At 36.4% G+C, this 15,443-nt stretch overlaps 1 protein-coding gene across 2 annotated transcripts in view; it reads right to left on the bottom strand.

Annotated features, from left to right (window-relative positions):
• HOMER1 (homer scaffold protein 1) overlaps positions 1–15,443 on the bottom strand; it is an 88,423-nt gene that overhangs the window by 44,549 nt on the left and 28,431 nt on the right. For both annotated transcript variants that reach the window (XM_066181249.1, XM_066181248.1), the window contains 3 exons: positions 13,762–13,893; positions 9,366–9,458; positions 3,032–3,174 (listed from right to left, as the gene is read on the bottom strand). In XM_066181249.1, coding sequence (XP_066037346.1) covers positions 3,032–3,174; positions 9,366–9,458; positions 13,762–13,893 — 368 coding nt within the window. The remainder of the gene's footprint in view (positions 1–3,031; positions 3,175–9,365; positions 9,459–13,761; positions 13,894–15,443) is intronic.

The raw sequence follows: 15,443 nt of genomic DNA, 5'->3' as shown, positions 1-15,443 counted from the left end.
CTATTTACTGAAATAATAAGACATTTGAATTCTAGTAAAACTCTGGTGAATCAAGTAATGCTGATTTTTGGGGTCAGAAAATAACTATAAATACAGAAGTAGTTACACTTATGTTGCTGAAACAAAAGAACTCAGCTATTTATGCAAAGACCTAAGGGCCAGAAGAAAACATATCTGGCCAGCAAAGACATAGTATAACAAAATTCAACTGAACATTTTCAGGTGTGCATATCAAAAATGACAAGCAGTCATTTTAATGACAGTAGGATATAAACTAAAGCACAACCTTCACACCTGTAACTTCTGATCTTTTCCACTTCTGTCAGACTTCCAGTTCATACAAGGACATGAAGCCCCTTACCTGAATCACTGTTTTGACACTAGCCCCCTTCAAACCTTTATTCCTCCCTCTCCTCTGCTGCCAGAGGCACCTGGCTCTGCTGTGCTTGGCAACCCTCTTGGCAGCCACAGCTCTCACCTACGCAGCCACTGCTGCCACACAGAGCTGCTCACCTCATCCTGCACCAAGCTACAACATTTGCCCCAAGACTGCCTGGGCTCCTTCTGTGCCACCCCACACCTGGTCCCGTGTGCTCCAACACACACTGAGGACCACACCTTTTCGTTCTTCACACAACAAATAACTACTGTTAATGCCAGAGCAGAATGGAGCTTTCCCATTGATCGAATAAATGAGCTTGCTATGGCAGTGTTATTTTAGTGCAGTGTAAACCGGCCTGGGTGACTCTCGTGCCCTACAGCTAAACTCACTGCAGGGAAATCCACAGTGCCTTTTCTTCTGAAAAGCACCTAGAGAGTGATCAGCAGTTTCAGGACTAAAGGCAAATAAGTGAAAAGAAATGCCACAAACAAGACAACACTCAAATGACCTTGCAGTGTTACCCTCCTCACCCAGAAGTGCTGACTAAACTTTACCTTTGCTGAAATGTAGGATGCAGAAGGAAAAGGCTCGGGGTCAGCAGAAGTTACCAGGGTGCACACGGAAAGAGCTCAGCTCAGCAACTCTTCTCCTTCACACATGGAGAGTCACACACACACACCACCTCACCAGAAAGGCAGGGAACAAGGGGAAGCACAGTTCTTTACTGTACTCCTGCCACATGAGAAGTCCAGGTAGTCTCCAATGATTGGGATGTAAGGTTTTCATTTTTTTTCTTGTAAATCAGGGCAAGCAAACCGCCTGCAGAGAGCATCCTTTTAGACAGCACAAGCAGATAAAAGTGTCTACCTAGTTGCCAATTTATTATTATAAAAACCCTCTACAAAAACATGCCCATTTAACCAGGATTAACAGTCCTGGAGGCTTAATTTTCCATCTTCTTTGTGCATGTGTTTCATGCATCTTTATTTATAATAAATAAATAATAATATTTATTTATTTATTTCTAATAAAATCCTTACCTATTCCAAAATTTACTTTATTTCAAGGAGGTTTGTAAACTTGGGTTTTCTTCAGTAATAGTTCACCAACAAATTTGAAGCTACCATTAACAAGACACTGGTCTTTTGACAATGAACAAGAAGTAAACCTCAAAATGCAGTTATTCATGGAAGATAAATTCTAGCTACTAATATCTAACAGGACAAAAACCTAAAACTGGGCACTCACACTGCATACATTAAGTAGATAGAAAAATGCAATGCATGTAAAAGTTTTGTAAACTCTATTCTACATCATTAAAAGTGACAACAGGGTTTTAAAAGAGTCTTCAGTAATGCTCAGTGGAGACCAAACTTAGTTACTACATTGGCATACCAGAAAATATATTTACATATGCAGAACCAGAGGGGACATCTTCAAATTATCATTTTTTTAAAAGAACAAACCACACTACTTATGTGTGGACTTTATCACAACTCCTTTTCACAAAAATATTGATAGAAAGTTTTGATACTCAAACAGTTTAAACAAACTTGTTACAGAACAGGGATAGATCTGCAGCATTTGTAATACTCCTGCACCATGCACATAGCATTCTCACAATGCACCATTTCTTCTGAAACATATTATACATGCACTCGTGACAGTATAAAAATAAACAGGAACACTCTGTTAAAAAAAATAGCATAAGAGTGTTTTCCTCATTTGAAAAATGCATATTAATTTTTTTCCAGATGCTTAACAATATTATTCTCTTACAAAAACTGAGATGTTCTGCACAATTTTGGTTTCACTTGTGTTCACTTTGAATTGCATTACATGTCTTATGTGTTAATATTCCCCAAACTTTGATCAAGAGCACTTAAACTCTACTTAGGCTGAATTACACAATGCTTAAAAATATATCTAGTATTTCTAGCTGTATTCTAACTTTATTAAATGTTTTACTCACTCTCCACAGCCCCATTACATTATGTGTTTTATTGAGAGTGACTTCTTTACAATTACTTCTAATAGGCAAGATATATCCACTTGTCACCTGCATATTTAAAGTCCTACCTTTCTCAAAGAATAGGACACAGCATTCCTAGCACAAAAAACTAGAATTCAGTTTGAAGCAGAGCTGCACTTCTTTCGCATTTTCAAAAGAAGTTGAAAAATTTTACAACTGTCAGACGACCGTTCAATTAAAGCCTGCTTTAAACTTCATAATCCAGAAATGCTGTAAGAGTCCCTTTTCTTCCAAGAACTTGTCAATGAAAAGTTGACATCCAGTCCCATCAGCCATTTAAAGAATGTGTACAAAAATCATTTAATTGGAATATTCTATGAAGCAGGTAATTTTAGTAAGAGCTCACACATTGAAATATTGATTCCTGTTAAAGGGACACCTACACTAACCAGTGTTCAAGGGCTGATTGAACTATAATGTTCCCCCAAATCTTATTCCAAGAGATTTTCTCATAGTTTTTTTTTAATAAGAAAAAATATTACAAATCAAAAAGTGAGTCCATATTTTGGGGTGAGAAGTGGGTTTGTTTTCTTTCCCCAAACAACACGGGAGAAGGTCCCTTTAACAAGGAAGGAGATAAGTATCACTTAATCAGGATGTGGGAATGGAATCTGTACCTATGGGTAAATGGCAATGCGTTCTGTGTTGGTTCAGCCCTTGGTTCTGAGTTCTGCGTCACTTCTGGTATCGCCCGCTCATCATCGGTCCCGTTAATGCTTTCCGGAGTTAAAGGAGACTGAATATCCCCTCCAGCTGATTCCTTCAGTGAAACAAACAACACATTAGAATTACAAACTGACCTGCCCAGAAGGGTTGTGTACACAAAAGCACTAACATTCATTCTCAAACAATACACAAATTTTAGTTAGTATTAATATAGTGTTCAGATATCCAGTATCCCTCATGGTCAGATTTCATCATGTGTATTTAATATAGAAGTATATTACCAAAAGATTTGCATTATCTTGTACAAAACACAAGTAGCCTATGAATTCTTTGCAAGATCCTACTCTCCACTAATTACAGACCTCTCTTACCAGGAACTACTTTCCAGCCTCATTCTGATACATGGTGGGTGACTCTTGACACTTGGAATTCTTGTCTCATACTTTACATCCTAATACAGTGAAACAAACAATTCTGGTATTTGTTTCAAAATCTAGCTTTTGTGCTGTTTATTAACCAAAGTGAACAGTGTGATGGCCATTTGTGGTGTGTTCCCAGTTTCATCTATGAGCCATCTGTAAAGAACAATGGTTCAGCAAAGTACAGGCAAAAAATTTCATAGGCATGTTAGTCTGGCCTAGCTCTTGCTGGCCGTGGTATTTTCTGGGAAGGAGAATACTCCAGCTACACCCAGGTGTACAAATAGCTATGGCTATGCAGTTGGACACCTGAAGAACTTAATGGCTGCCTCCAAGCAGAAGGCATTGCTATGGTCTTCATTACCCTTCATCACACCAGTATGTATGTTTGTGTGTACATTTAAGTATGAAAAAGAACAGAGCTGACAACAAAAAGAAGAAAAAAAATTATTCTATATAAATGACATGGTTTTGTCTTCTACTACTACTACTATTACTACTACTACTACTACAATTATTATTGTTATTATTATCACCATCCAGTAGGACAGACAGTTTCCATTGGTAATAAATGAAAGACTTTCTAGATCTAAAGGTTTTTCTTCTCTTTGTTCCTCTTCTCAAACTACATTATGTATTATAAAAAATTACACACCGCAGTCTAAAAAATCTGCATAGCTTATGTCCTTAAGATAAAATTCCTGCAACACTACTACTTGATACATAAAATCCGTCTACTTATTAAAATGTTTTAAATGTGAATGCACAAAAATTATTTCAATAGAAGGAGAAAAAAGTACAAATTCCATCTAGGCTTATTTTTCAGTAATGTACTTCCACAGATTTCTAATATGAATGAAATTCAAGTAACAAAAATTAAGGCAGAAAAACATTCCAGTCTATGTAATAGCTAAAGGATCATGGCCTGCAAATTCATGCACACAAGAAACATCAGTTTCTAGTGTGTTTCTCTTCCACAAAAAGTAAAGGTTAATCAGTGCTTTCACACATTCACAACTACCCCTGCCTGATAAGTAATTTATTTGCAGACAACTCTAATGAACCTGACTATGAACAAACCACCAAATGTAATAGAAAAAGCCACTTTGACTGAAAAGGTTTTTCCAAAAATGTTTACAAATAATGTGTTCCCATTTTATATTAATCAGAGGAATCAAAGTATTTTAGGAAAATTTTGTGAGATACACATCTGTAATGAAGTTTTTATTGCATACCATTGTAACTTCAAGTATCCACTCCAGATTTTACAAAATTGGGGATGACATTGTGGTATTTAGTATTTAAACTAAACATAATAGTGGGGTATTCATCAAAAGACATCTTAAACTTCAACACCTTAAAGAGAAAAACCCCACATGCACCCACAGAAGAGTCCTTAAAGTAGATGTTACAGCAGAGATCAAACCACCTTTTAGTGATAACAATAAGAAATGGAAAAAAAAGAAGTCAGTGGTTCTAAAATCATGAAGAAACAAAACCAAGTCCATCATGTTTAGTTATTGAGTATTATATTGTCATCTCAGTAAGGATTCTATGCACCTCCCTGGCACAGCTATTCCCCATAGTGCTTCTCTGCACTGGCTGGCAATTGGCATAAGTATGCTGGCTGCTGCCACCCTAACATGTATGAAGGGTGGCAATATTTGTTGCAATATTTTTTGCAGAAATTAATATAACATCCCAGAACTTTTTCACAAGCTCTAAGTAAATTTTGTACTTCTACAGAGAAAGAAAACAAAAATAATTGTAAACCAGGATCATTTTGCCAAAACCAACCATTTCTTGCACTAAAAATTATGTGACTGTAAAACTTTTCAGGCAATAGTTATTCCTAATAGTTTGCACAGGAAGGGCTCAGAATCACAGACGACTATTTTGATTAAATTACCCCACCCCACAATTTCACAAACCAAAAAAGGTCTCAATGTGAAATCACTGGGGACAAAAACAAACAAACAAACAACTATCAGAGTACAGTCATCCTTAGAAAAAAAGAACTGAGGTTCAGATGCCAACTAATTGGGGTGAAACCTCCCAAGACTGATGGGGTACAGCTGCAAACTGTACAAACTGCTCTATTTGGTTCTGTACTTAAACCTAATTAAGATTATTTTTAGTAAAAACTAAGGGGCACAGGTAGGAGGACACAATTATCAGGCTATTGGTTCATGCAGCTCAGTGAACTCCAGATCTAAGTGTATGTGTATGGGGAAGCTTCTAACTGAGAAGATCATGGGTAGTTTGTCACTGCAAGATCCATGAGTTTATGACAAGAGCAAAATGATTCCCTATATTACAATATGGATCTGGAAAATAGGTGGCAGAGCAGGGGAGCCAGTATTTCAGTTTTATATAAACATGGTAAGAGGATTGCAAGTTTTTATTACCTAAAGCTCAGTTAAATGGACACCAGATGGTATAGTTATGTGCATAGGTGGTCTCAGAAGTCCTGAAATAGGCAACTTCTATCTAGACCAAAGTCTCCAGACATTCCAGATATAGATATATTGTGTACTATTAAATGAATCTGTCTTCATAAGGATGGCTTAAAAGTACAGGTTCTCTGACACAGAAACAACATGTTACTCTTCTTCTCAAGAAAGCCCAGTGAACTCAACAGACTTATATATAACAAAGCAGTATCCCTCTTCTAATTTGGTAGTCCAGGACACTGTCTTTCTCTGAACAAGTGAATTTCTCTTTATAGTTAAGGTAAATGGTGATTTTATCTATTATCTGATATTCTGGGAAATCAAAGTAAAGCCTGCTGGTAGACAGGTGGAGAACAGGGAATATTAAAGAAACAGGGAGAATGAAGAGTTTAAAATTAGCAACATCATTGCTTGGGGAAAAGGAACACCTGCTATTAAGTAACTGCAAATTAGGCTATGTATGGTTTTCTTTTAACCATGTGTTTCACACACACACTAAAAAAAAAAAAAAAAAAAACAAAAAAAAAAAAAAAAAAAAGAACACATTCCATCAATGAAACAAAATATCAAAAAAACCTACAGAACATCTACTTCCTGGCCATTGAGACACTTTACAGAAGCATCACTTTGCTAAAGCACATAACACCTGATGGAATCAAAACCCAACTTCAGTGGACTTTAGGCAAAATTGCTCTGAAGTTTTAACATGGATAGTCTGCTAATTGGTTGAACTACAAATGCATACCAAATTTCTGAGGTATTTTTGCTATTATCTCTTGATTTCTATCTCTCTGCAGTTTCCCCAGTTTTTGCATGGCATTCAGAATCGAAACTCACATGTAGCAGAGGTATTTTCAGTCTTGCATCAAACAAGTGAACAGCAAATGTCTTGTGCAGTGTTCTGTTACATTAGTTGTAGAGACATTTCCTAAACATTCAATCTGCATACTGAGGCAGAAAAGTGTACTTTTACTCTTTTAGAATTCTGTAGTAGGGAGGGTGGGAAATGTACCATATCCAATACTTGAATTAATTGGTAAATAATATGGACATTTTTTTAAACTGTACAAAGAGAAATAAAACATTCTATTTAAGTTTTAAACTTGATGTGTAAATTTTCCAATTTTGATATGCAGTATTTTCCTACTTATTACTAATTTAACACAGAAAGATAACTGCATGTCCGAGACTGCAGAGGGATTGATCCTTTCAGATAACTGAGTGACCGTTACAGAATTCATATACTTCCCAATGCCCTTCCTGTCAATGCTGGCAAAGTGCCATTAAAAAAGCCGGGTTCCTGCAACATATTTACTGACCACTAAAAAAATCTCCTTCCTCTTTCACTCTGCCCCTCTGCAATGGATCACCATGCAAAAGGGAGAGAAAAGCTATAAAATGATTCAAAAAGACAACAATTGAATTGTTTGCCTAGCAGCCACCTTTTGGCAGATGACAAAAATGAGAGCAGATGCTCTTTCAAATGTCTCTACAGTCCCACTTTCCTTCCTAGTACCCATCCTTCTCCCAGTCATAAATCGGACTGAATGAGCCCAGTACCACAGAAGTGGTACTGGATGGAGTTTGCCATGATGCCATCGTTTCTTATCTGTTCTAAACTCTGAAGTTCTAGATTTGATTCCCCTCTCTCTAGGGAACTAGTATGTGAAGACTAGTATGCTCATGTGTCAGCACTTGCACTAACTGTATTACTCAGAATAATACAGCAGCTTTTCAACACAGTGAAAAGCTAAGAGAAGAAAAGTAAGGCCTGAATGGGAAATTATTCTTAAGTGTGGGATAATGAAATTGCACCCCTCAACAGGCATTATAGAATCACTCAGAGTAACATTTCTGTAACTGCCTACAGTATAAAATGTTAGGTTTCAACTGTAAAAAAAACTCTATACAGGAAAATGAGCCACATCAATACCTTACACAGTTTAAGAGAAAGCTTTAACCCTGATGAACTGGAAGACAAAAGCATCTTGTCTCTAAGTGAATAGCTCAAATTTATGTACAAATCATGTAATAAGTCACTCCATGTGACAGTGTCAGATTTAACTTCTGAGTCCAAAATGTTAATCAATGTGTCAAAAGAGAAGCATAATAATTTTTTGCCTATAACATCAAGTAACTAGAAGCCTGGATGAAGCACTTCACTGTTTCTAAAGTCAAGTGTATATTATTGACAAGTGTATAATATTGAAATACATATTTCCATTGTCTCTGTGGAATTTATCAGAAATTTAGAGACAGTAAACTCATAAAACTCCCTGCCTTATTTTTTTTCCATTTCAGTGAAGCAAGCAGTTTCCCATTAACAGCAAAAGCCAGCCTAGCATTTGGGCAAAATGCCTACTGGGAAAACAACATGAGAGTTGTTCATTGTGTATGTTCTGATTTCCACTGCTTTCTCTTGGTAGGACACCAGAGGTAGCTTTCTGGTAGCAATAAAACTATTTGTGCAGCAGGCTGCAAACTGCCCGCCACCCTTACTCCAACAAAGAGCAGGAGCCTATTACAGTAAAAAGCACTGAAGATACACAGATTCAATGAAAAGACTCCCCAGAAAAAAGGTTCAGTCTACTCAACTCAGGAATCCCTGCTGTAGTTTTAAAGCCGTTGAATTCTCCAAGAGAAGGAATTGCTTTGGAAGGCATTGTCTTCATTGCTGCTTAAAACAAAGCAAATAGCTAACTGACTCAAAAATCTTGGGCAGGGGGAATACAAGAGAGATGGGGCATAAAAGCCTGAAGGAATTTCTCTTCTCAAAGCAAATTCAAAGTATTCATAATTAATTTTAGCCATAACTAATGTAAATATGAATGTAACAACTGACTGTCCAGTTATGCCTAGATTAACTCAGTTCATGTTTTGAGATACCTTTTATAAACTCTTACTGTACATTACGGGTAACTGTAATAAAACTCCAGAACCAGCCTGTGAATCTATTGTCTTCCTTCAACACATCTCACCAGAGAAAACTACACTGTAGGAAATAAATAAAAATAGTTTGCTGTTTCAACCTTTATTTTTGGTGCAATGATTGTTCTATAAAAGTTATTCACAGTGCACCACTAGAAGTTTTGTGGATACAAGAGCAAATAGTACAAAAGGCATTTAGTATTGTTAATTACATAACCATGTTTATTCATTTTCTTGGGAAAGTTGAAATAAAGGAAAAGGAATTCTAAAAGCACCCAATTTTATTTTAAAGCAAGTCCCTCTGCTCGTTTGCAGTAAATGTTAAAAGTATTTTTAAGACTTATTGACACTCTTGCTGACCAATGAGAGGATTCACAGTAACTAAGAAATTGCCTCTTCATTTTTAATACGTATGTATGTAAGGAACAAAACAGTAAGTAGCACAGACAAGAAGTATGACGCTTGAATCAGGCAATAAAACTCACTTGAGAGGGTGTACTTGTTAGCTCCATCTTTTCATGGGATTTTTCCTTTGCTATTCGTGCAGCTTCTTTGAACTCCTGAAATTTTTCAGCAAACTGAAGGTACATATGTTTAAAGAATAAAAAAAAAAGAAAAGAGATAAAGAGTAGGTGTGAAATAATACATTACATGCAGAACAGAATGCTGTACTTTGCAACTCACAAAGTCAAATTCTGTCAGTAATTTTTAAAATTTTTCTTCTTATTAGATCCTCACTTAAATGAGTTACACAGTGACATATCTTTCAGGCATAATACACACTCTTTATATGTCAGGAAAATGACAATGCAATGAAGCATGATCTGTTGCTGGTAGTTTTAAGAAATTCACCTCAGAGATGGCTAATAATAGGGACAATATGCCTTGCATAGCTGTTTTCAGATTCAGGTTTTACCCTCCTCAAACAACAAATAATCTGCTTCTGAAGCCCAATGCAGTCACCGTGAGCCTGGAAAGCTTTCAATGTATTTTGTTCTTTCATGACTGAAACAATACTGATTTCTTCCCAAATTTTAACTGCATTTATAATTTCAATAGCTAATTACAAAAGCAACAGTGGAAATAATGTGTTCATCTCTAGAACGTTCATTGACATCAATCAAGTTAAAGAACAAATTCATTGAACCAGAACTGCCTATACTGAACACTAAATCATGAAATTGCACATGGAACTGCCAAATGAGGCTTCATCTCTATGGTACATGTACTTCCTCCAGAAAATAGCTAAAGCAGCAATTAAAAAATATATGCCCCCTTAAACCTAAAAGATTAAATCAATTTGTTAAGAATAGGGCTTGGATGTTGGCTAGAAAAAAAAAATTGGCTTCACAGTTCTCACCTTTCCACGACATTTATTGCTAGAGTAGCCACACATTTGTTTCTGTGTTCTACTGCTTTTATACAGAACATAATATGATCAGCTTCAGAATGAAATGATCTTGCAAAAATATCAGAAGTTTCTCCAGTACCTTCTATATCTCTTTGGCAGCAGTATATGAAGAAATTATTTTGCACTCAATGTATATACAAGCTACAATGGCTACCTTTTGTGTGGCACAACCTCACAAATTATTTTCAATGAGAATTTCACACAAGTCCTAAAAAACCTTACTGTCTTTAAACCTTTTTCTGGTAGGCTACTAGTATCTGAGGAAATGTAATTCCTCTCCACTTGTATCTTACATTTCATTTGTTACGTTATTTGAAAGTTTATTTTTCCTGCAAGTTTAGTCCAGCATCAAAAAAAGTCTCAGAACAGATAATGAAATCGGCAACAGATCATCAGAACCAGATAATACTTTTTAAACACTTGTGCCTAAAGTTCAAAATCTCATGGGTAACTGATTGTTTAAATCAGCCTTAAGACCAGAGAATTATTAGATGGCAAATATGACACTGAGGCTTGGAATAAATGGCTGAAGACAAAGGCAGTAAATATGACAGCCATAGAAATGTTTTTTAAAAAATCATAGATCAATAGACAGCATTCTAAAAAAGAGCAAAAAAGCCCAGTTTGGTTGAGATTTTCACAAATTTTCTAGAATTCCTTGACACAATCAGGTGATGGAATATCTATCTCTTGATAAAATTCCTGAATAACAAAGATGAGGTCTCATGGTATGACAGAAGAAGTTTTCTGGAAGATCACATTTTTGAGGAAAAGACGAAAAATTGTGCATGGAGACTACTAAAGGCTGTTGCCAGTATCCATGGTGGCACTTTTCGTTTAGCATATTCTTTAAGTTTTATGGAATAAATCATGTCAGCCAACTCAAGAGGGTAAGACAGCAAACTCTAGAAGGAGAATTTCTCCTCATACATCAGAGTACTATCAAAAGCATAGACATATTCTCAATTTTTCTTGAAAGTGAAAGGACATTCTGCTTCTCCTACTGCTGCAGCAGGAGGAACTCTGCTTGCAAATCATGGTCCTGTGAGCATCCTCCAACACAGGTATCTTTCAAGTATTGCCACCTTCTGATGGAGCGGTCTTGAGATGAATTTGTGATCTAACATAGAGGAAAGGCCTAGAGAACACAAGTGAGTGTTTAATTAATTTTCCTCTATACTGTTTGTATGTGAAGGTTATTAGAATGCCATTACTTTTCTGTCAGACAGTCTCACTCCACTAATTCCTATTCACAATAATTGTACAGAAAAGAGGTTCCCATTGTTGCACTTTACCCTATCAATTAGTTCAGAAGGACAGGGGCAGGTGAACAAAAAACAAATAGTACAACATCAAACATGTACTATAAGACATGCAGACAATAATGTGTGAATAAACAGTATATCTCCTGTGATTATTTGCATCATTAAACTGTGGAAATTGGTCACAGACTAGACCAACTTTTTTTTTTTTTTGTGGTTGCAGACTGCCTTTTGCTCCCTGGAAATTAAAACACCTACAAACCTAAAGTGTTAGCTGTATCAGAGTGCTCTGGTAAACCTGGCTATGATGCACAGAAGTAAGAGTAAGAAATCTGAGGGAGAGTCAAAACAAGAAAAAGAATATAGACACAATGTCTCAAAAGTTACAGGGCAGATCTAATTCAGCACTTCTGATTTCCAACCAAGCATACCTACCAGCTCCAGTGGCTGAACAGCTTCTAATCTAAAGAAAAGTTTTCTTTCCCCATCAATATGTTTGTAATTTTTTAAATGACACAGTAAGTTTAATCTTTGGGAATTTTAGTAGCAGCAACTGGCAATTGCAACTCACATGAATATCAGTTTAATAATCAAGATATAATACAACAGGAACAGTATGCTGAAAAGGGCCCAAAGATTCACCATAATCTTCAGAAAAGATCTGTGACTCTGTATTTTTCTTAATAAATTTGCTTATTCTCCATAAAACAGCAATCTGAGTAACTGCTCAGCAAAACAGAAATTAAGAAAAAATGTCTACTGTAGCCTTTCAGACTAATTTTTCAACAGCAATATAGAGCTTTATGTCAAAGGCATATTTAAAAGTCTGACATCTGCTTGAGGGCAGTGAAAAGAATGGGATTGAAAGAACTGTAATTAAAAAGGTGACAGAGGGAGGGCAAGCGAAGAACTAAGGACAAAGCAGATTAAGAAAAATCCAATGTATTTTCACTGGCAAGGATAACCTAAAGCTTGAAGTCAGGCAAACAGTGTGTGCATGACTACAGCAGGATGCTTTGCCTTCAAAGAACCATCTGTGAATAAGAAAAACAAACTAGTCCACAAGAGTAGTAAACTAGATCAGCATTTGCGCTAAAGCCATTGAAATATTAAGAAAATTTATTACCATTTTGGTGAGCAAGTGCTTCTAGGACATACACACCAAATTAACTGACAAGGTTTCCAAGTTCACTGAAGCAATGATAGGTGCACAAATGGATATGCAATACCAGAATCACTCAGAATGTTCTGTGTTCATGCTGCTTTGTGGAAAGGAAAACCAAGTGATTATGAAAGAAAGAAATCTTACAATATTATTGCCCAAAAAAAAGTAGCTGTACTGGGTCCCATTTTAATGGTTTTCTGGCAGGCTGTGCTTATCCTTGGATAGTGACAAATATTTTCTCAAAAGGGCTGCTGTGATTACTCTTCCTTCAAACAGCTAGCCACCATTATTCCTTCCTGAAACATGTATTTCTCTTATTGCACTTGGATGACCAAATCTTTTCTTTATTTCAAATATGAAAAATTTCTGCCTAATATAAACACAAGTACTTAAACTGAACTGAAATTCCAAAAATCCCACTTGCACAGGTTCCTGGACTCATCTACCAGGGCAGTAGCAAAAAAAACAAGTAATGTAGAAAGGATGCTCAGAGGATCTACACCATCAGTTTGAGAAAAACTGCTTTTCTTGGAATGAGGTCCATTTCCTTCCTGCAGAAGTAGACTAGAAAAGAAACTCATGTATGGCACATACTGCTTTAGCAAAATTTCAACTTTTACATTCCAGTAGAAAATGTATTTTTCTTTTACACTGAATATATTTCCCGCTAGCTTTACTTTAAGGCTGCAAACTTTGAAATAACAGTAATTTGATGCACTACACAGTAGAAAAGTGAAAGCGAATGTAGACTAAAAGACAAAAATGCATCTGAAGACTACCAGCAGTTTTTTCTAGGAGAACTAAATACACAAGAAACACCAAATAGTTTACTTCTTTAACTTCCACATAAATTTTTTCTAAAGAAAATTTGCAGATATCACACTCACTCTTGTGCTTTTACATTATAAGGATTGATACAGAACAATATTTTGTAATTTTTTTTAAAATAACAGTAGTGAGTACTGAGTCAAGACAGAGGGAGCAGGAATAAAATACATTTAAGTAGCTTCACTAGCTGAAGAGTCACCACTGGTCATACTTACTTTTGAAAGGTGATGTTCAGATGAAAATCCCAAGCCATAAACTGTATTCGCCCTGCTGTCTGCCCACTGGCCAAACTTCTGGGATGTTTTAGTAAATGTCATGTTGGGGGTGATGGTGCTGTTAATTATTGCCTGAAAAAGGTAATAATTGTAAAAAATGGGCATCGTGATTTTTATTTTTTTTAAGGCAGCTCATAATTGAAAATGCCAGTATTGTAGGCAACGATCTGAATACACTGGATGAGACACACACTGGGAACTAGGAAACGGTTTTCTAATTCAATCCCAGCTAAAATTGCAAAGGCATATTTTTGCATACATTGTGTAAAAGGAGGAAAAGCTGGGGAGGGGAGTAGGTTTAATTCGCAGTTGCAAGTAGTCCTTTAAAGTTTCTACATGTAAGGACTATCAAAGTCCTTTTTTGTTGCACACTCGTATTTCTTTGTCCCCTAAGGCAGTACCTCTCAAGTTGCCTGTCAACTCCACTGTTGCTCTTCCCCCACCCCTGTTGCATCTGAGATTCTCACTGAAATGCACTCAATAAAACAAAGAAGCACATTTTCCTTTTTAAATTTCTGTTCTGTAAGAATCTGTTTCCTTTACACACATACAAGCAAGGCTAACAATGGCAGGGTCATACACCAACTACAAAAGTGGTGCTACTCTTGTTATAATTTTTCTTCTCTAGTTCTTGTTCTTGCATTTGCAGGATGCAAGAATATCATCCTCCAGCATTTAACTTCTGATAATACAAACATGAAATGCAATGACTAGGTGGTATGCTGGTTCTACTAAAAGCAACTGAAGTTTCACTGTGGATTTCAACAGTATTTCCGTCACATTAAAGAGTACATATGTGAAGCGCAAACTGTACAGATGTGAAGAACATAACACTATTTTCTTAGGATGGTGACTGAGAAACTTTAATATCACAGAGACCAAGTACTGCTCTCTGAAGGCCGAGATCTTCCAGAAGTCAAAATCAGTCTATACTACTTGAGTGATTTGGACTTCTGCATGGATACTGACATAAATAGTTATTTAAAGGAGTTTACTTCACACCCTTTGCTTTTGCTGAGATATTTGGTACCACTGGAGCACAGCTACCACAAAATTAAAATGAATTCTACAGGGCAAGACTGAAAAAATTAAAGTTGAGAGGCCAGCCAAGCTCACAAACAGCACCCATGCTCATACAGTTATTCTTAGATGAAGTGGTGGAGGAGAGTATTGCAAGGAAGTCCAGAAGAATATGTAGTATTACAGCATGTAGAATACAAGCAAAGATAATGTAGCACAGATAAATTTAACAAAACTCTTTCTTGGTGACTTTGGCAGCTTCACTCTGCTCACATTAATGAAGATGAGCAAATCTGAACATAGCCAATTCTTTTTGATAATCTTTGCTTCTAAATACAAATTTTACAACTCCTTGAAAATTCTGGAATGCCATCTGAGCCAAGAAGCTTCATCAGATCAAAGATAGGATTTGCTGTGTGACCAGAAAATGAAGAACTATCTCCAGCACTGGCTGAAAGATATCCCTCAGATTTTCATATAGAAGCTGCTCAGTGAAGTCACTGGTACAGGAAACATTACTACTCTCCTTTGTTTAGGCAAAAGGTTCGGAGCTCAAATAAAGACATCAGACTTCTACCTGCACAACCACCTCCAACTGACCA

The sequence above is a fragment of the Chamaea fasciata genome, unplaced genomic scaffold, assembly GCF_029207755.1.
Source record: "Chamaea fasciata isolate MVZ Bird 193981 ecotype frontalis unplaced genomic scaffold, bChaFas1.0.hap1 SCAF_4, whole genome shotgun sequence".
Lineage (NCBI taxonomy): Eukaryota > Metazoa > Chordata > Aves > Passeriformes > Sylviidae > Chamaea > Chamaea fasciata.
This window is presented reverse-complemented; position numbering and strand designations above follow the sequence as displayed.